We start from the raw sequence: 22,070 nt of genomic DNA, 5'->3' as shown, positions 1-22,070 counted from the left end.
AAGCTTCTCCCAGGTTCTTCCTTCCGAGCTTTATCATATGACCACCTGAACAATAGAAATCAAGCTGATGACTTGTTAGATTATGCAAAAGAAGTTTGGTGATGGTTATGACCCAATTAGCACCAATCAACTTGCTTGATAGATCCAAGTCTTATTTTTGTAAACATTATCTATATTTTAGGTTTTTTGTCATAAGATATCTCTCTTTATCCTTTTTCAAAATAATATCTCTAATTTAAAAACATCTAAAATATCCCTCAAAGATTTTCTGCTAAATTTTTTCATCTATTTCTTATTATATTTTTTTAACTATTACAATGTTTTCATTTGGCTCATCTATAATATTTTTAATAATATTTTATTTATATACTAATAATATTATAAATGTTAATGAAAAATACTATAAGTGACATCATATCATGTCATTTTGATATCATATTTTTAGACTTGTAATTAGTTTGGGTGAGGTTAGGAGTCTATTTAAATTATTTATAGTATTTTTAAGTAAGACAGTAAAACACTATAACAATCCAACTTTCATCTTATATTTGAGTGTTATTGCTCCTAAACTACTATAAATATATATTTGAATTAATATATCAAATGATTTTTAGTTTATTTTGATTTCATTTGACTTATTTTCAAGTATGATTTACAGCATTTTTATTGTGGTGGTCATCAAAACATTATAACAAACAAATTTTCTGAAGAATAATTTGCATTTTTTTTAAAAAAATTAAAAATACTGTGTTAAAAAATAAAAATAAAAATAATCATTTGAGAAATACTCATATGAGTATTTTCTAAAAAAATAACCCTAAATCAATGCAGAAATAGACAGACTTAGCAGTCTTATCTGTGCTAGCTAAATTGCTTTGACATTCTTGGATCAATTATGCTGGGCATGATAATTGAAAGTGCCCATCATTCTCATTTCAACTAAACTGAGTTTGATCAATCTATAATCAAGTATTAATTGCATTCGATATGAGTTTGTATGTTGCTGAAAAATAGTTGATTGGATGTTGGATTGGTGTAGAGTTTGATCCATAGTTATTCACCTTACAGTCTTAACCTAACCAATATGTATCCTTTTTGTGAAGCAAATTTATCTATTAGTACTTGATTTACTTAATATATAATATTTGATTATATGAGTTGCAATCTATAGTTATGATTACAAGCAACTTTGATTGATTTTGTTCATTTCATAAAAATTGAATAATAAAAGGTATCATAAATTTATATAAGATTGGCATTTAAAAAATTGAGTTTGAGATGGAATGCTTTCTATTCTTCCATAAATTTAATACATTTTGTATCTATTAATATTCTTTTACAAATTTAATTTCTTTTTTTTAAATGATAAATAGTGATTGTGAAATTTGAATGTATAGTCAATATCTTCATAATAAATTTGAGTAAGACGAATCAAATTTTCAATAAAAAAATGAATCAATTACACAAACACCCGACATAAAATATCTTATGATATTTTATCATCATTAATATAAAAATCTCTATTAAGGATGATATTAGAAAATTAAGAAATATATACTATTATTTGCATCATTAATTAATTTCCCCATGAACAAATACGTCTTTTGACTAGCTTACAATAATAGCTATGAACACAAAGTATTATTATCTTCCACTCCATGTGATGATGACATCTTTTAACACAATGTTCTTACATCAAAATCCATGCTCTTGGATTCATCAAAATGTCTTCCCCTTCCTTGTCCTTTCAAATTAATTAGCTATGTTGACTTTTAGCTACCACAAGTGGGTCTAATCAAATGTGGTGATTGTCTTATGCATCAAATTATTAGACCGTCAATATCATTTATAATTGTAGGGGTTATATGCATGCATGCCATTGAATCCTCAAAAGGATAAGGATTAGATGAAATGGCCCCAATCTGACTCAGATTTAGGCCCCACCACTGGTACATAAGTTTCAAGTCAATGGGATATTTATCCTCATCGTAATCAACATCATGTCTTTGATGTCATAGAATTTAATATGATGGAAGTTCCGTTTCATATTTTGCCTCCTAAGATTACACAATTATGGATCATTAAAGTAGATGACAATTATAATTGGCATGCAAGTGTCTTACGATGATGGGCTCATGCTAATGTGGCAAGTACATGTAATGAGCTTACGCAAGCAAAATGAATGCCTTTGCGTTGACAAAAGAGTTGACAATGTCTTGATTAGTTGGCATTTAAGATACATGTAATGGAAATCATGTTGACATGGGCCAAATCTCTCTAGCACAAATGTTATTAATCTTGATTTGTCAACCACAATTAAGTTGGGCAAACATTTGGTGGCCAATTTGGTGCAATCTTCACATTCATATCACAAGTAGTAAGTCTTTAAGAGGATATTTTCCTTTCGAAGAAGGAAATAACGTTATTAACGACTTCTCTTTCAATTCTAACTAATTCGGCCCACTTGTTTTCGCGGAGAGATATTGAGTAGACCCCACGGTGGGGCACTTGCCTCGTGTGCAATCGCCACGCGAGTAGGCGAGCCGGGTGGCGGTGAGATACCGGCCGAATTGCTTCGCCAGATGCGGTCAACGCCGGCACGGATGGTCTACGCCGCTGACCCTCCGCCGCCCGGGTCCCGGCCGTGACCGCCAGCCTCCTGCACGCGGCGAACGTTGAATCCTCTTCCTCGGCCGCTGGTTTGCGGTCGGCGGGCGGGCGGGCAGCCGACCGATGTTGAAGCTTCTCAACGTAATGGCGTCACAATCTTACTGTTCTTGATTTGAGTCGCTGCGAACGAGGAGGCGCCGATTTCCACGGAAATTTCATGTAAATTCTTGAACCAAAGTCAACTCCCTGGATCTATGGAACATCAAAAGCTAATGAAAGCTATAACTAGTCGTGATTAATCTAGATTTTGCGGGACTTGTGGTTGCCTTTCTCTATTCTTCGTTCAATGAAGATGAAGCCTGGTCAAACAAGCAGACATTTTTTTTCTTCTTGCATCTAATAACTCGTCACGCACTATTCCGAAGTCAAAAAATAATCAAAACGACCCAAAAAAATCATCGGAAATTAAGAAAGAGAATTAGTGCAAGTGTTTCCCGTCTCAAGAACTTGATGCTGCTAATAAAGAAATGGCGCAGTGGTTTTGCAGCAGCTGCACAGTGAACGAAACAGGAAGCCATTGATGGATTTTGAAGTGGTCTTCATGCGAAGAATGACGAGCAGAGTAAGAGAGAAGCGTCCACGAAGGAGAGTGTTCGTGGCGAAAAGTGCCTTCTTTCTTCTCCATTGAAAAGACATCTTTGTTTCGTGCTTGTTCTTTGTATAAAAGCGGGGGAAGCGCGCTGCCTCCCCTCATTCGTCCTCGGTTCTTCGTCCCCGTATCGCTTCCATTGCGTGTTCGTGTCTCCTAGTTCCGCTTGGCTTTTGCTTCTGCGATCTCTGCTTCAGTCTTTCTGAGGGTACATGTCGCTTTCCCGAGGAGAAATAATTGATCCTTGCCTAATGGAAGTAGGAAAACGATAGCTTCTACATCTTTTTCTTTGCGCCTACCCCAAATCTCTCCACCATTTATTTTCCTTACCAAATCTAGTCTTGAGAAGCTCAGATCATTGCTTCCTTTTCTTGTCTGATCTTTGTCAACCCTACTCTTAATCCAAGAACAGAGCCAAGGCAAACCCTATACTTGCTCTTTTCCTTATCATAAGCCAGAATCTTATGGTCAAAGAACATCCTTTGGACTAGATCCTTTGGGACTCAACTACGGTTGGAAAGATTCCAGCTTTTCTTGTTTACAAGTTTTTCTCTTGTGGAATATGTTATGAGGTCGAAGACCACTCGGTTTCTGACAGGAAAATGGGAAATCTTTCCTTCGAATCTTCCTTCCTTTCTTGGATCGATGTTCGCCACTTTGGTGGGATTGATAACAATGAGAAATAAATTTTCCACATGCATAACCAAGATTTGTTTCTCTTGAGAACTGTCCTGTTTCTTGGTTTTCTCCGGTCCTTGCCATTAATCTATCCTTGTTTTCTTATTTCCTGGTTTATCCCTTTCCTTTTCCCTGCTTTCCTTTTTGTTCATTAATTTGTATGTGGAATTTATGCCTTTGGTAAATGGATTGAGCAGGAGATGTTTTTTGGTTTCTTCTCAAGTGTTATTGATAGATTTATAGCTGTTTGATTGATGTTACAAGTCAAAAGTTCATGCTTGCAACCCTTCTAGATTTTCAACTTTATGGTCTGGTCCAGCTATCCAGTCAATTCTTCCAACTCCTATTTGTGAGGAGTCTTGCATTGGTGGCTTCTTATACCAGTGGTTATCTCTTTTAGGTTCTTGCAGCTTGGTGAGTTCTAAAGGCTTAGATAAGGTGCAGAGACAAGCCATGGCTGGGCGCACTCTGACTCGTGTTCTTAGTGTTAAGGAGCGTCTCAGTGGTACCCTCTCCGCCAGTCCTAATGAATTGCTTGCTGTTTTCTCAAGGTATGATTACAATCTAGCCTCTTTCTCTTCTACACAAGCATCGATAGTATAGTGCAAGGATGCTGGTTTACTTTTCTCTTGAAATCCAACTTGTAACCATTCATTTTCTTCCTATTGCTTCGCGGCATATAAGCCTCTAAATTTTCTCTAAAAATTTGCGCATAACCTTAAGATAATGATGTAGCAGGACCATAGATAGCATTTTATATCTCATTAGCATTTTATCAGAGTTAGACATGGATGCAACAATTAAAAGCTGATAAAATTCATGATTCTACTAGATAGTGTATCTGAATATGACTGTTACCTGTTGAATTTTCAGGTATGTTAACCAGGGAAAGGGGATGCTGCAACGGCATCAGTTGCTTGCCGAGTTTGAAGCAGCATTCTCTGAAGATGAGAAGGAAAAACTGAAAGGTGGAGTCTTTGAAGATGTTCTGAGAGCTGCACAGGTGACACACCGATAACAACAAACAGGCAGATTTACACTTTGTCGATCATACTCTTTGCATTTCTACAATCGACGATTCTGAATTATGCAGGAAGCTATAGTTGTACCTCCACTCGTCGCTCTTGCGATTCGACCAAGGCCTGGTGTCTGGGAATATGTCCAAGTGAATGTGAACGAGCTTGTTGTGGGGGAGTTAAGTGCATCTGAGTACCTGCAATTCAAGGAAAAACTAGCGAATGGAGAGTATGTTCATCTGTCATATTTTGTGTAACTTACACAATTACTTGCACTGTAGTTTTCATTGTAATTCACCTTCAGCAATTGAATCTGTTGCTTTGCTTCTTCTTCTTCTTCTTCTTCTCCAGATCCGAAAGTAACTTTGCGCTGGAATTGGATTTTGAGCCCTTCAATGCCTCTTTTCCGCGTCCTTCACTGTCAAAATCCATTGGCAACGGAGTGCAGTTTCTGAACCGTCACCTCTCTTCGAAGTTGTTTGTTGACAAAGAAAGCATGTATCCATTGCTTGAATTTCTACGGACACACAGTTATAAGGGAACGGTAAATCTCATATCCTTTTCGTTCTCACATTACTAGAAACTAACATTATGAACTTGCATACATTTGTAATCTGCAATACAACAGTACAATAGTCAAAAATCTGTTTGCCAGTATAATTTGTAATCTATTGATGGTTCTATATGATGGTATCATGCTTGGAATGCAGGTGATGATGCTCAATGACAAACTACAAAGTCCTCGTGCCCTCCAATCTGCACTGAGGAAGGCAGAGCAATATCTACTGAGCATTCCTGCTGATACTCCATACTCAGAGTTCAACAATAGGTATGTTAATCTCCACTTATTGTGTGATCATTAAATTCAATAGCAGGATTGAGTTGAATTCGTCTCTATGAGACAATAATATGCACCATTTTATCTTTTCTTTTAGGTTTCAAGAGCTTGGATTTGAGAAGGGCTGGGGTGACACAGTTCAGCGTGTACTCGAAACAATGCATCTCCTCCTTGATCTTCTTGAGGCGCCTGATCCCTGCACCCTGGAGAAGTTCCTCGGAACAATTCCAATGGTCTTCAATGTTGTCATCCTCTCCCCACATGGATACTTTGCCCAAGCTAATGTTTTGGGGTACCCTGATACTGGCGGCCAGGTGCAATGCTCAAACAACAAGGAGATTCAAATTTAAGTTGCACTTCTCTTAGTGTGACCTGATCTTTCTGCCAATTCTTCTGCAGGTTGTCTATATTCTTGATCAAGTTCGCGCATTGGAGAATGAGATGCTTCTTAGGATAAAGCAGCAAGGGCTTGATATCACCCCTCGCATTCTCATTGTAATCACAAAACTTCAACTGCTTCTATCTATCGTCTCTGTGACAAACTTGGATGTTGGTTATGCTAATCAAAAGGCCCTTCTCATGAATCCATCTTTCTCCCTGTTCCAGGTTACTAGATTGCTTCCTGATGCAGTTGGGACTACCTGCGGCGAGCGCCTGGAACAGGTTGATGGGACACAGCACACGAGCATTCTTCGGGTTCCTTTTCGAAACGAAAAGGGGATCCTTCGGAAATGGATCTCGCGTTTTGATGTATGGCCTTATCTAGAGACTTACACTGAGGTAAATGTGTCCCTCGCTAGCAGAGCAGATCTGAAACTAATGGCCTGTTGAAGCTTTCACCTCATTCAATGTCATCTTGCTTGTGCATGACAGGATGTCGCAAAAGAACTTGCTGAGGAGCTGCAGGCAACTCCGGATTTGATCATTGGAAACTATAGTGATGGAAATCTAGTAGCATCTTTGCTTGCACATAAACTGGGTGTCACTCAGGTTTGCATCTCGAAACACGATGCTTTATTATCATTCTCTACCAAGCAGTGCATTATCACTAATTGTTTTCTCATAATGTCTCTTTGAAGTGCACCATCGCCCATGCCTTGGAGAAGACGAAGTATCCAAACTCCGATATCTACTGGAAAAAGTTCGATGATCAATACCACTTCTCTTGCCAATTCACAGCTGATTTGTTCGCCATGAATCATACTGATTTCATCATCACTAGTACCTTCCAAGAGATTGCTGGAAGGTATGTTTGCCTAGAAATCAACAAGTCTCCAATCACTTCAACTAAAATGCAATGAATCTAATCTTCTGCACATCTCTGATATTGCAGCAAGGACACGGTGGGACAGTACGAGTCTCACACTGCATTCACACTTCCTGGACTCTACCGCGTGGTACATGGAATCAATGTATTTGATCCCAAGTTCAACATTGTTTCACCTGGAGCCGATATGTCAGTCTACTTCCCTCACGTTGAGGTGGACAAAAGACTCACCCACTTCCATCCTGAAATCGAGGAGCTACTTTTCAGCTCTGTTGAGAATGATGAGCACAAGTGAGAAAGACGAGCAACTTCTTCTGTTCCTTCTTTCTGTCATGCTCTCTAATCTTTCTCAGCTAACGAAAGAACTCGGAATTCATGCAGGTTTGTGCTGAATGACCGAAACAAACCCATCATTTTCTCGATGGCAAGGCTGGACCGTGTTAAGAACCTGACGGGTCTCGTAGAGCTATATGGCAGGAATGCGAGGTTGAGGGAACTAGCAAACCTTGTTGTGGTGGCAGGCGACCATGGCAAAGAATCGAAGGATATCGAGGAACTAGCAGAGAGGAAGAAGATGTTCGGTCTCATCGAGGAGTACAACTTGAATGGCCAGATCAGGTGGATCTCTGCGCAGATGGACAGAGTCCGCAACGGGGAGCTCTACCGATACATTGCTGACACTAAAGGAGCTTTTGTGCAGGTAATGGATCATTGTACTCTACTACCCCGCGACCTGAGAATTCTCGACTGATGGTCTGTGTTCTGTCTTCTAAGCCTGCTTTGTACGAAGCTTTCGGGCTCACGGTGGTGGAAGCCATGACCTGTGGCTTGCCCACATTTGCGACTGCTTATGGAGGTCCTGCAGAGATCATTGTTCACGGGGTTTCTGGCTTCCACATCGATCCTTATCAGAAGGACAAAGCCGCCGAAATCCTGGTTGGCTTCTTCGAGAAGTGCAAGGAGGATCCCACCCACTGGGATAAGATCTCGCAGGGAGGACTGCAGAGGATCTACGAGAAGTACGGCTTGTTTCTTCTTCCATCCAGAACATGACTCGATCGACTTCTTGTTCTTGTAACCCTCATGTCTGCATGGACATTTCGTAGGTACACTTGGAAGCTGTACTCCGAGAGGCTGATGACATTGGCTGGTGTGTATGGATTCTGGAAGCATGTCTCCAACCTCGAGAGACGCGAGACTCGTCGTTACCTCGAGATGTTTTATGCTCTCAAATATCGTAAATTGGTGAGTTCATCTCAACCGGTTTGTGCTTCGTTGTCGATCCTCCTCAGCTAATACTAAATGTTTCTTCTCCACTGCGATCTCTGATTCAGGCTGCTTCTGTTCCTCTGGCTGTCGATGCGGAGAGCACTGTCGATGGACAGAATGTTTGAAGCTGCTGCTGCTGAAGAGAGCTTCGAAGATGGACCCAACTGATGTCGGACAGAGTGATTTGCTGTGTGTTTGTTTAGAGATGCATTAATAAGATGTGAGGCCATTCTCTTTCATGTCATCAAGACAAGAGTTCATGTCATTCCAATTGTGGGGCATTTTCTTCCTTTTTTAGATGTAATTCTACCTTGTAAGGTTCAAGGACAAAGTTCCTGCAATAAAATTTGTGCTTTGTTTGTGTTGCTTCAGACACAATAGCTAAACAATCCTCTGTAAAGAGTTGGACAATCTAGTTACCCTAATGTCCTGTGTGGCCTACAATTACATTCTAATATAACATTATGTTCCAGTTATAAGATGAAAGGAAGGCTCAAGATGCATCACATACCAGCAATTAGCAATATCAAAGCATAACATAAATATGGAAGGTAGCCATTGAACCATAAAATAAGCATGCCATGATGTCTACAAGCATCTCCATTAGGAGTATCAGACATACAGCCAAATCCATATTCAGCATTTCCTACTATACTGATAATTTGACTAACATTTGGGGAATCCAAAAGGACCAAAACACTTAAAACACTCTCAAACAGAGATATAGTACAGTGACATAGATGATAGTCCATGCAACAATTTTATATCCTCCAACACTTTCATTCCCTGCAACCGAAAAAGGAAAGACAGCTCAAACCAAATGACAAACACAAGCCATAAACAGCATAGTAGTTACAAAATGAAAGCAGTGATGCTTACACTTATATGTTATCTACATGATAATGGATGCCATAACTCGAGGATCCTCAGAAGATGCTGCTCCCCAACTGTGGCAGGTTGTCGAAGCTCCAGAGGTCCACACTGCTAAAGTCTTGAGTCAAATCACCACCGAGAAGGTTGTCGATTGAGTCATCTGTGCTCGACTGCAAATAAGTTATCTGCAGAAATTTCATGTATGGTTCATAAGCAGACAACTCTATGGAGGGTTTCCCAGCAGCACTTTCCTTAGTAGGCACAGCTCGTCCTACATTGTTCTTCAGTTTCTTTGGAGCAACACCTTTTTCTAGGCAGGCTGTCTCTTCAACTTCAGAAATTGTTGGAGAAATAACTGATGTGATTTCTGGAGTCTTAATCTCATGTAGGTCAGATTGCAAATTCATCCCAGCCACCACAGTAGGTGGAGCTGGTTTTATCCCTGGGAACGAACTCAGTTTCTCAGATTGTATGATGGGATCCACTTCGATGAAGTCAAAAGATGAGCAGAAATCTTGAAATGGGTCATAGAGGTGATTGAAGCACTTATTATAGTTGGGCATCTCTGTTTTTGATGTTCTTGATGCAGCTAGTTTCGGAAGGGACTTCTGGACACAAGGAAGTGACCCATCAGGGAAGTTGAGCTTGGCTTTTTTGCCACGAATCTTACGAGCTTCTGCATCATATGCTCTTGCAGCTTCTTCAGCAGTGTTGAAGGTTCCAAGCCAGACACGAACTCCCTTACGAGGATCTCTAATTTCAGCTGCCCACTTCCCCCAAGGACGCCAACGGATACCCCTATATTGATTCTTTCTGTACCTTTTAGCAGACCTGGATGCAGGTACATCAACCTCTGAAGGTCTCGTAGGGACTGGTTTATCTGCAGCCAAAGGCAATATCATGAGGATCTAGCACTGACAAATTCAAGTAGAAACAACTCGAATCCACAGGATCAATCAATTTCTGTTGGTTTTTCAAAAAATCCCACTCAATTAATAATTGTTCTAAACAAAAAAAAAAAGCCCCACTCTGATTCCACTGATTCAAGTCCAACTATGGACCTGATCTGCAAAACTTGGATATACTTGCAACTTTGGTGTGAACCATAAGCGTATGGTAATAGGTATCAATAGGGACTTCAGCAGTGTAAACCAGACTTTTAGGTGATGTGGGCATCAGTGTAAAGCAGACAAGAAAGAGTGTCACAGAATTCTTTGGAAGGAATTCAAGAAATGTTTTGCAAGGACGAGGACACAAATCAAATCGAGATAGGTGATGGTAATTAAGCTTAAAAGGAGTGGTTATCACATAAAAGAGGAACCCCAAGAACTGCGATATGAGTTGAGATAGGACTAGGAAAACAAACACTAAATCAAATTCAAAATATTGTTTAATCCCATCAACAACAACATAATATCTTAATATAAATAAAAATGCGGCCTGCTCAATCTGTCCAATAAAAATGTTAATTTGCCAAAAATTATTTCAATTCGGATTTGTCAATTAATAGGAAGTGAGAAAGAAAGAACTTTTAATTCTACACTTCTATCAACACTTTATCAAAGTATCTGCATTCCATAAACAAGACAGGAAGAAAAGGAAATAGAATAACAATGGTACCTTTTCTGCAAATTTCTGACAATAAAAGAAAAACAGACAATCACCTCAGTTCCCACAATTTACGAAATGATATACAGATAATTACCCTAAAAAAGATAAAGTAAACGCATCCAAAATTTTCATTAGATTTTCTGCATATTGAATTTTAATCCGTGCTTTCACAAAGAAGTGACCTAAAAAGACGATTTTTTTTTCTCTCTAGTGATGGTACCTTCCGAAGTTAAAGCGAAGGACTCGATATGGAAGAGATCAACCTCGCCGTCCTCCTCGAACTCCTGGAAATCTGCCTCGAAGTCATCGTCCGTCTCCTCCGCCGGGAGGCGACGGCCACGACCGCTCCTCCTCTTCTTCTTCTTCTCCCCCGCCTTCATTCCGCAGCCATTGTTCGGATCTGGCCACAGGTAATCCGTGGTCACCCGCAGCGGCCCCGCCCCGGCCGGAATGTAGTCGGAGATGATCGCCCCTCCACACATCCTCGACCCTCAAATCCCTCCTCGAACTCTTCCTGATTCTCTCAAGACTACTCCAACAGCACCAATTGGCGGAGAAATGGATCAAATACAAACCTTATTCCTTTATAGAGAGAGAGAGGAGAGATCGATGGGGGGAGATGAATGGAAAGACGCGCTTATAGCGAGAGTAAGTGCGAATAAAATGCATTAATACGCCCAAAAGTGTGGAATTGTCGTATTTGCCCTTTGTAATACAAAACTTTCATATAACCCCTTATAAATACTTAGAAATATTCTTTTAATGTGCTAAGAGTAAAAACCAATCATCATATTCAATAATTTGGATTAATATTATATATATATATATATATATATATATATATATATATATATATATATATATATGCAATCTTGCAATCAATCTTGGAAGTGAGGGACATTTTAGTGGTTTGTTTGAATTGGGTTGAGAGATGACATTGGAAATGACATCATGAGTCGCAACATAGGATCTTGGAATTAATTGTTAATCTCACACTAATTGTCTTGTTGAGTCACTTTGATGGTGCCATGAGCACCTCATCATGCGTCTTTCTATCATTGTGAACATCCACATCTAGAGGAAGAGACAAACAAGAGTTGGAGGTTTGATTGGGTGAAGGATTATGCTTCTCTAGAGAACAAATCTAATGTCCATCATGATTTCTTCAAAACCATGGGCCAAACATGAGTCAAATAATCTAAAGGTATTACTTAGCCTCAATCATGATATAAACAAATCTTTCATGACATAATTATACCTTTAATCACTCGTTGGAAGTTTTTATATAATACATGTCATCCCATGATGAAGATGATGATGATTTGATTTAGTATATTTTGTCATTCTTGAATTATTGGACATCATTTATTCAAGATCAAATATATTATTTTGTCACTTTTATGATTATTAAAGCTTATTTTTATTCATTTTCTTATTTCACTTAGATGATGAAAATTAGATAAATTAGCATGTAGTTATTTTTCATTGCTTTGAGTGCATAAAAAGCTTGCAAATGATCATAAATCTTGATTACAATCTTAAATTACTTACCTTAACAAAAAGAAAAAAAAATGAAAAGAGAGAGAGAGAGAGAGAGAGAGAGAGAGAGAGATGTGACCTAATGGATATTATCTTCCATTAGAAAGATCACCAACAACTTAAATTTAACATTGGGAGACAGACCCACCAAAGATCAATTGATCAAGGTTGATTTCATGATAGATGACATCCACAGGTCAGTTTTGCATCACTGTCATGGCATCTCTATCATCAGCCTCAGCCTGATACTTGTCTCTTTAGATGAGCCAGCATTGCCTTGCCTCGTCAAGGTTCTTGTTGGCTCCTCACACCACCACCATGGAGACCACATCACAATTTGCTACCTAAGAATGCTGTAGTTGCTTCTAGTGCTTACCTTTCAATTTTTATAGAGAAATAAAGGAAAAGTTGTTTGTGTTTCTATAGCAAGATTTGAGATATATATTGATATGATATTGGATCAACTTGACATGATAGATGTAATGGATGTGAATGAGTGATAATAAATTTCTTATCTCTTGAAGATCATCTTTCTATACATAAGTGAAGTAGAAGGATTTTTTTCCTCACTATGTTACATTATCAAGAGTTGTTTAGGAAGAGAGGATAGAGAAGCTTTTCAGGTTGTCTAATTCTAATCATAAAATACAAATTAAATTGACATGACTAGTTTTCAATCATGCAATTATCTTCTTTCTAATGCAATCTCATTCATGAAAAAGGCAAGATGGTGATTAGATTTTGTTGACAAGATGAGAATACATCTTAGTAGAAAGTGTTACATGACCAAAGAAGAGAAGGTGGTGTAAGATAATCAATAACACAGTTGAATGTTGATTCTGTGTTAGAACATTTCACCCCTTTTTGGTCCAAGTTAAATGAACTTAGGACAGTTTGGTGCATGAATGTGTCATATCTAAGACATAAGAAGTCACTTTTCTAGTCAAAAGTAATCACAAAGAAATGAGAGGATGAAAAGAAACATTTTCTTGTTGGTCATCTCATGACTTTTTTTTTTGGGGGGTCTATGCAAGTCCTCAAGCTTCTAAGCTGATCCATCACATATCTAATTTATATCTTCACATATAATGGATATATTTTTTTCTCACTTGTACAACTCTGTCAAAGAAAATCTTACTTTGAATAAGATTTTTATTTCATTGAGAATAATAAATATTTAAATATTTTTAATAAGAAAATACAGCTTCCCCCTGATGTAGGAGGGTCTTGGAAAGATAAATATGCACAACCTTATTCTTTCATATGGGGATGTGGTTGCCATTACCTACTCTAATTATATTAAGCATTATCCTAAAACATAAAATTATTTGAAATGTACTCTCCAAATGAAGAAGATTGATGCTCTTTCACTAGGGAAATTGAAGGTTTGGAATACTTTGTAGAAAACATAGTGAGAGAGAGAGAGAGAGAGAGAGAGTTCCATAGTAAGCTTAAGAATCTGGGAATGGATAGAAGTGGTTTTGTAGTCTAACATATCTCCAGAATTATCTTATATGAGTAAATAAAAGGACTTAACTCAAAGACACAACACAGATTTCTTGGTAACAAAATCACACTACTTTAAAATCACTACATTAATAGTGTGAAAGAGAATAAACTATAACAAAAACTTCTTTTTACTTATCACTTGTTGGGAAAAAAAAAAAAGATCAATATAAAATAAGAATCATCTACTTAGTAAGCTGGCAAAGCAATACAAATAATACAAAATAAAAACTATCTGATGATAAAGCAATACAGATAATATAAAATAAGAACAATCTGCTTAGTAAACTAATGATAAAGTGATATGAATAAAATTTAGGAAAAATCTGAAAAAGTAAGCAAAGAGAAAAGGAAGAGATTGATATGCTCAATTTTCAACTTAGCACAAAAAAAAAAAAAAAAAAAAAAGAAACAGAAAAGATGTTTATTTTTTGGTACAAAAATAATTTAAAAATAGAACAAAACAACTAAAAGAGGCAAAAAATCAAACATAAAAGATAACTGAATATTACGATATAACTTCATAACTAAAAATTGCAAGAATGTAACCAAAGATGTACCCTAAACATAAGGCAAGATAGAAATTAATGATACATTTGAAAAGCGTTTACATGTAAGAGATCATAATAACCTTAAATATATTTAAAAAATAAATTTTTAATGGGGAAAGACATGAAAGAAAGATATATTACATTAGTAGCCTCCATCATCACATCTAGCATGTAATAGAAATAACAAAACATAAGAAGAAATCAAGAGCAACGTAATCATCATTAAACAACACTTGGTAGAGGTAAAATAGGAACTTCACAATGAAAATATAGTAAATCAAAGATCAAGGTATAGATTATCAATTGAGATGGATCACAAAACGGAAAACAAAACCCGAAAAATAAAAGGATCCAAAACAAGTACAACATCGACCACCTTATCCATTGATCTTTGATTTACTTGATTTTCATTATAAAATTTTAATTTTTTCTTTGTGAGGTGTTGTTTAATTAATGATTATGTTGCACTTTGATTTCTTCTTATGCTTTGATATTTCTATTACATGCAAGATGTGATGATGGAGGTTGTTATTGTAACATATTTTTCTATTATGTTGCCATACATTTCCGTCAAATTTTTTTTTAGAATTTGATATTCCTACTTATGTGCTTTTCCCTATTAATGTTTTTTTTGTGATATAGATTTACGATTATTACTATCTCTATTAAGCAGATGCTTTTCAAATGTATCATCGATTTCAATCTTCTTCTTATTTTCTGGGTATATTTTCGACACTGGTTATTACATTGTTGCAATTTTTGGTTAACTCGTTATATCGTTATATTTAATTATCTAAACATCTTTTTGTTCTTTAATTTTTATTAGCTAAGTTGAAACTTGAGCACATCAATCTCTTCTTTTTCTCGTGAATTTTTCCATGGATTTTTCCAAAGTTTTCATAATTTTTATCTATATTTCTTTGTCATCTGTTTACTAAGAAGATTATTCTTTTGTTGCATTATCTATATCGCTTTGTCATCAGTTTACTAAGGAGATGGTTCTTATTTTGTATTATTTGTATTGCTTTGCCATCAATTCACTATGGAGATAGATAGTTCTTATTATGGTGACAAATAAATGATACATTCCAGATAACAGAAGAAAAAATAAAAAGGATCACAAGAATTTATTTCATAATAATTCTTTAATAAAGGTTTGATCCTGAAGAAGTTGCAGAAATGGAAGCAGAGGTTGATGTACTGGAGACGAGTCAACAGGTTCTCATCCCTGTTCACGAAGCTCCACCGTGCCTGGACTAATCCGAGCTCAGGATTTCCCTGGATCACAAATTAATGCACAGCTAGCATCACTCGAACTCGCCCTTCACACCAATCGACAGCTGCCGGACGTGTTTACCTTCAAATGTGGGATGCTGAGCTTGAGGAAATCAGGGTTTGGTTCGAAGTCTGCATCGAATATCGCGACGAACTCGTAGTTCCGGGCATAGTGGCAACTCATTGCTGGTTTCAGATTCCCAGCTTTGTAACCAGTCCTAACCATTCAATGCCGATGGACGATGTTTACGCCTTGCTGACTCCACTTGGAAACCTCTGCTCTGATCAAGAACCGGATGCATTCGTCGTCGGAATCAAAGCACAGGATCAACCTTGCAATCAAAGCACATCTTAGTTTATCGATTCGTAGTGATCAAGGAAGCTCGATTTCCTGCGACCTGGGCATCCGTTGTTCATTCAGCAGATTGATTTAATTGTGTTCTTCGGTTGTCAATGATCGAGCAGGAAGTCTGGGCATGTTACGATCCAAATCACTGGTGAGAAAGCTGCTGACGCCACTCAAATTTAGCTCCAAAACTAGGTGGTGTTTATTTTTTAGTCACCTTTTTCTCTTGAAATATTTTCTCATCGAGATGCCTCACTGCAGAGAGGATCTCATCCCCACACGGAGACCAGCTAATTAAATGGCTGCACTGCATTGGCACCGTCCTGTGAGAGAAGGTGTTAGCGTGGCACCACAAATTCCAAAGCATCCCTGCTCCCACCAGCTGGTGTTAGTACCGTCAGATCCGTTTCCAGTCATCTGCACTGGCACTGACAGTGGCAGTGGCAGGCCCAGCTGGTACGCACATCCATATCTGCACTCACTGCAGTCTTCTTTAAGGGTTGGAAAATTGGAGCCGAGCTCATTTAACCACAGCACTTTTCACCCCCACTGGTTCTCTCTCCCCACTGCACGGTGACAACCTAGCTAAACTAGTCACATGCCTCGGTCAGACGCACAGGAGCCAGATGGAAGACGGTGCATTGTTTTGCTACAGCAGAACGTTACTTGACACCGAGCTCATCAATCCTCCCATCCCTTGTTGATCTTTCTTTTTCTCTTCCTGCTTTTGGTGTCGATACACTTTCCCACGCACCAGAGACGACTTTCCCTCTCTTACATGACTGAAACCACACCCTCATCTTCAACACATATACATACCTGTGAACATCATATAAGCCCCTCGACAAAGGGGTCCTGTAGAACAGCGACGACAAGGAAAGCAAGAGAAGAAAAACCTTAGCATATATTGAAGCTTTCTAAAGCCCAGCAGCGCTAGGACTCAGGTTGTCCACTCCATCGAAGCAAAAGCATTGCAGCTTTCATGTTCGCATCATGACAATGGCGCCTGAACTGTGACCACTATGGGGCTGTTCGCAGAATGCCTCCCGTCGCTCCATGTCAATGCTCCACTCCTCACGCTGGAGCTCCCCGGCGCCAGCTTCTCCGCCGTGGCCGCCTTCACCCTCACCAAAAAGCTCAGCTTCTGCCCTGCCCTCCGGAACGCCAACTCTGTCGGCTCCACCGTCACCGTGCTCCCCTCTGGCGCCCGCACCGTCGCCCTGTACACCGCCGCACCGTTGCCTACGTTCCTCACCGTCCGAATGAAGTGCGTCGACATCCTCCGCTTCGTCCCGTCCTCCACGAACACGGCCGAGAACGACGGGTAGTTCAAGTTCCCGGCGTGCCCAGCCTTCCTCGCTCCCCGGCAATCCGCCGCCCGCCGGGTGATCGCCTTGATGTTCTGCTGCGTGTAGTTCAGGTTGCACAGGAAATTCACGTAGTCGGTCGGCGTGAGATCGTAGACGAGCCCAGGGTCCATCGCCCGCTGCGGGTTGACATGGCCGGACCCGAAGTCGAACACGTCTGAGGAATTGCCGGTGGACTCGTCAAGCATTGTTGTTCCCCTGTTGTCCTTGACGTAGGCTGTGGTCATCAGCGCCGACTTGATGGCCGCCGGAGACCAGTCCGGATGCGCCGCCTTGAGGAGTGCAGCGAGGCCGGACACGTGAGGGCATGCCATCGACGTTCCCGAGAGGATGTTGAACTCTGTCCTCCGTTGATCGGATGGAATACTAGCGGGCCCGACGTTGTCAGGCCAGGCCGCGATTATGTTCAGCCCCGGGGCTATGATGTCTGGCTTAAGGATCTCCGGCGCTTGGGGATTTGGCCCGCGGGCGGAGAACGACGCGACCACTGGCGCGGGGCGGACCCCGAGACGGGTGCCGCGGAAGAGGATGGTGGCGGTGGCTGGAGACTTGGGTGTCGCGGCGGCAATGTACTTGCGGATCTCGTCGCCCGCGACGGCGCCGACGGCGGTGGCGGGCAGGACGTGGCAGTCGGCAACGAGGCCCTCCCCGTCGAACACTCCATTGGCTAAGATCATCCCGACGGCGCCGGCCTTGCGAACGACCTCGCCTTTGGCGGCGCGGGAGTTGACGCCGCGATCGCAGAGGATGATCTTGTCTTTCACGGCGTCCAGGTTGAGGGAACCCTCGAGGCAGAGCGAGGAGGAATAGCCGTCACCTGCGCCCTGGGCGGCGCCCGCGTACACCAATGGGTAGAGGCGGCCGGCGGTGAGGGCGGGGCCGCCGTAGACGCTGACGCCTGGAAGGACACGGCCGTTGCCGAGCTTGACGTCAGCAGGAAAGTCGCGGTCCATGGACCCAGCCCCGACGGTGGCGACCCATGGGGCGACGTTGGTGACGGTAAGTCCGCCGGGACCGCCGTTGCCAGCGGAGGCCGAGACAAAGATGCCAGCCTCGGCGGCAGCGAAGGCCCCGACGGCGATAGCGTCGAGGTAGTAGGGAACGACTACGCCCCCGACGCTGAGGGAGACAACGTCGACGCCGTCGGCGACGGCGGCATCGAAGGCGGCAAGGATGTCGGAGTCGAAGCAGCCAGCGGCCCAGCAGACCTTGTATGCCGCGAGGCGGGCCTTGGGTGCCATGCCGGCAGCGACGCCGCGGGCATAGCCGAGGGTGGAGGCGGGAAAGACGTAGCGCCCCGCGGCGATGGAGGCGGTGTGGGTGCCGTGGCCATCAGTGTCCCGCGGGGACCGGAGCTCAGCGGACTCGTTCATGCGGCCTGAGGTGGCCTCGTATCCGCCGGAGAAGTAACGCGCGCCGATGAGCTTGCGATTGCAGGAAGAGGCCGGGAATCCCGGCCCCGAGACGCACTCGCCGCGCCAGCGAGCGGGGGCGGGGCCAAGGCCACGGTCGGAGAAGCTGCGGTGGGCGGGGGTGATGCCGGTGTCGACGACGGCGATTACGAGCTCGGAACCGTAGTCGGACTCGGCCAGGAGCCCGGTGCGGTCGGAGGAGAGGAGGCCGAGGAACTCGGGGGACCGCGTGGTATCCGGGTGGCGGATGAGCTCGGGGAGGACAGCGAGGACGCCAGGAGAGGAAGCGAGGGAGGCGGCAGCCGATGGGGACAGGCGGGCGGAGAAGCCATGGAAGAGGGACGAGTAGGTGTGGATCAGCGGGCCACCGGGAGTCCAGGCGGCGCTGCCATCGGAGGAAGCAGCGGCGGCGAGGACGGCGGTCTCGTACCAGTGGGCGTGGGTGGGGAAGATGGAGGGCTTAGCGTCGGCGTCCACCCGCACGATGTACGTCTGAAGGTGTTCGACGGCGGAGATCGAGGGGATGAGAAGGAGAAGGAAGAAGATGAATGGTGGGCACGCAAACTGGAGGAGTTTCCTCTCCATCTTTATTAAGGTGTCTTACTGTTGTTTGTGAAGCAATATCGACAAAAAAGAGAGCGAGGAGGGAAGAGGAAGAGGAAGAGCGAGGGAGGGAGGGGAGGAAGAAGGACAGCACGCATATAGATGAGTGTGAAGTGTGTCAGAGGTCTGTTTATAATGCCGGCAGTGATAAAGTTGAGTTTTTTTGTTTTTTAATCTTTTTGATGATCTAAGAAAAATTTGTTGTCGTTTATTTATTATTATTATTTATTTCATGTATTATTACATATTCGCCCTTAGTCATTTGGGAAATATCATAATTACTAAAAAATTAAATATTACACATATGTCCTTCTCCAAAAATGTTAATATTATTAAAAAACTAATCAAAAATTTTAATATCATCCCATAAAACATATTCTAAATAACATTTATTAGTTTTTATTAAAAATTATTATAGCTTTTAATATTTAGAATTTTTAAATGACGCGTGCTAAATTTAAATACAGATGAAATAAATAGGAAATCGATTGATCTGCATGTGATGTTGCCTTTATTACATGTTGGTTTTGCTTCAGTGTAGGGAAAAGGATACAATAAGCTTTCAGTCACCACAAGCAACATGATCATTTATTTGATTGTTATTCGATGTAGTTGCAAATAAGAATACAAATGATGTCTTGTAGATTACCGAGAGATGTTACATAAATTAATCAGCAAAAAGAGGAGAAACAGGAAGAAAATGTTAGATTGCATACTCAGATCATCGTCAATTGAGGAATAGGATCTGGAAATTGACAGAAATCAATAATAGATTAGGATTAATTTAGTTCTGAGTTCACGGTTGGATTGCTCGTGTATGTTTGGATCTACTAGATTTCTTTATTATAATTGTCAAGACTAACACAATCTTGCAAAGATATGCCGGTTTTGTTTTGTTGACTGGAACGGTTGATCTAAACATCCACTTTGTGTGATAAGTGGGAGATGAAGGCACAAAGACTGAGATAAAGGAGATGGATCACGAAGGAAAGGTGTTCTTGTTCTTCCTGTTCTGCTGCAGCTACTGTTGCTGCAGTGGATGTCGCCACATCTGGTGATTTGGTCGTCCGCGTGGTCCCTTCGCTGTTCGCTCTACTCATGTTTATCCACCTTCCCCCTCGCCCGTGAACTCCCCCACGCGTTGCCATTTCACGCCATATTCCCCAACCTTCCATCTCATCTGCCATCATTCCATCTCGGCCCTTTTTCATGGAGGCCAGCCATGGTGATCGACTCACTCGGTCCACCTTCTACACAAAGGAAAAAAGTAACACCATTCTTCGAGATCCAAGTGCTCATTACCTTCCATTCTTCTGCTTCACAGTTCGTAGAAAGCTCCAACTTTCCCACTGCTTAAATGCGGCAATAATCGCACCTCCACCTCTCTCAGATACATCACCATGAGAAGACGGAAGCTCTACCTTTTGGAATCAATGGAAATGTGTAGATTAATTGATGTACAGTCAAGCATTTGTTTGCTTGATTGGTATCAGCTTCATTTCATGATTAAGGAACTCAAGATCAAGTCGGTGCAGTTTTACCAAGTCCACGACATCTCCAGAGCTGTTATTCTTTTCAAGCATGCTCAGTGGATTTCAGATCCTGTCACCTTGCACTGTGTTCGAGTGTTCGACCCATGGAGATTCTTTTAACACCCTCTCTTCACACACGTTGCACGTAGTAGTTAACACACCTAAAGCAGACAGGTAAAGAGAGATGCTCGGGGTGTGGACAAGCCCAGTTTTCCAAAAGGAAGAGAACAAAGTAAAGTAAAAGATAAAGCAGATCTACAGAGGCTTAGAGCAGCATATTTCTTTGGAAGAGATGAAGATAGGTGAGTTGGGCACAGCTCACATGCAATTATTAGATCTCTCTTAAATACTCGCATGCTCAAGGCCTCATGGTGGAGAGATTTCCTCTGGTGTATGTTCAAGCAGACTAAATGCATGAGGAATGCTGCAATCTTGAGATGATATATCTAGTGGAAGTATCAGTGTCCTGAATCTTTAATTAGGTGTGGATAATGGACCGCTGAGAATCCTGTACTCTTGTATATGCAGTCCATTAGCCTATTATTGGACAGTCTGCCTCAAACAATGGAAGAAACAAAACCTTGCAGCAGTTCACCACCAGACTAATTGAAACCCTAAACACAAAGAAAAGAGCTGGGGATGCAAATGCAAATCTATATGATCCAATTTGTCGTCTGCATTCCTCAGCATTCCCTGTGGGTCAGTGCTCAAGATCAATGGTCCAGGGATGTTTGCTGTTACCATTACTGAACAAGACCCTATAGTGTTAACCTTTTGGCAAACTGTATTAACTCTCACTCCATAATTTGTTTGTCTGGTTTAGAGTGCCATCCAACTCAGTAGCTTATCTCTTTCACAGTCGCGTGTTTTCAGCAAGCTTCACATCATCATCATCAACCATGATGCCCATACCAGAGCATAGCCACATGCTCAACTCACACTGGGAATTGGTGGCAACCTGTGGGCAAACAACTCACATGGACCAGCTTCTTCATAGACATGGATGTCGCTTTCTGCTCTTAAAGTTGGGATCACATCTACAACAGTTGGTTCCAATCATCCTGTGATTCGACAAGCTGAAATAAGATAAATCATGTCAGCTATATTTTAAGGCATGACTGAGAAATA

The 22,070-nt window shown here is 41.3% G+C and overlaps 3 protein-coding genes across 3 annotated transcripts; 1 reads left to right on the top strand and 2 right to left on the bottom strand.

The window, feature by feature from the left end:
• Positions 1-3,846: 3,846 nt before the first annotated feature.
• On the top strand, positions 3,847-8,698 carry LOC135679221 (sucrose synthase 1-like). The gene is made up of 16 exons (XM_065192721.1): positions 3,847-3,919; positions 4,338-4,488; positions 4,811-4,940; positions 5,031-5,182; positions 5,305-5,497; positions 5,664-5,782; positions 5,889-6,105; positions 6,191-6,286; positions 6,398-6,571; positions 6,665-6,781; positions 6,871-7,037; positions 7,125-7,349; positions 7,440-7,758; positions 7,833-8,077; positions 8,165-8,303; positions 8,393-8,698. The coding sequence occupies exons 1-16, from the start codon at positions 3,862-3,864 to the stop codon at positions 8,450-8,452; spliced, it is 2,562 nt and encodes an 853-aa protein (XP_065048793.1). The 5' UTR covers positions 3,847-3,861; the 3' UTR covers positions 8,453-8,698.
• A 163-nt stretch (positions 8,699-8,861) lies between these two features.
• LOC135679222 (ethylene-responsive transcription factor 1-like) lies at positions 8,862-11,446 on the bottom strand. The gene is made up of 3 exons (XM_065192722.1): positions 11,032-11,446; positions 9,207-10,080; positions 8,862-9,113 (listed from the first exon to the last, which is right to left on the bottom strand). Exons 1-2 carry the CDS (start codon positions 11,291-11,293, stop codon positions 9,254-9,256), a joined length of 1,089 nt encoding a protein of 362 aa, XP_065048794.1. The 5' UTR covers positions 11,294-11,446; the 3' UTR covers positions 8,862-9,113; positions 9,207-9,253.
• A 5,260-nt stretch (positions 11,447-16,706) lies between these two features.
• On the bottom strand, positions 16,707-19,507 carry LOC103992332 (subtilisin-like protease SBT1.5). Its single transcript, XM_009411977.3, has one exon. It carries the CDS (start codon positions 19,390-19,392, stop codon positions 17,020-17,022), a length of 2,373 nt encoding a protein of 790 aa, XP_009410252.2. The 5' UTR covers positions 19,393-19,507; the 3' UTR covers positions 16,707-17,019.
• Between the last annotated feature and the right edge of the window lie 2,563 nt (positions 19,508-22,070).

This window comes from Musa acuminata, chromosome BXJ1-7 (assembly GCF_036884655.1).
Source record: "Musa acuminata AAA Group cultivar baxijiao chromosome BXJ1-7, Cavendish_Baxijiao_AAA, whole genome shotgun sequence".
NCBI classification, from domain to species: Eukaryota; Viridiplantae; Streptophyta; class Magnoliopsida; order Zingiberales; family Musaceae; genus Musa; species Musa acuminata.
This window is presented reverse-complemented; position numbering and strand designations above follow the sequence as displayed.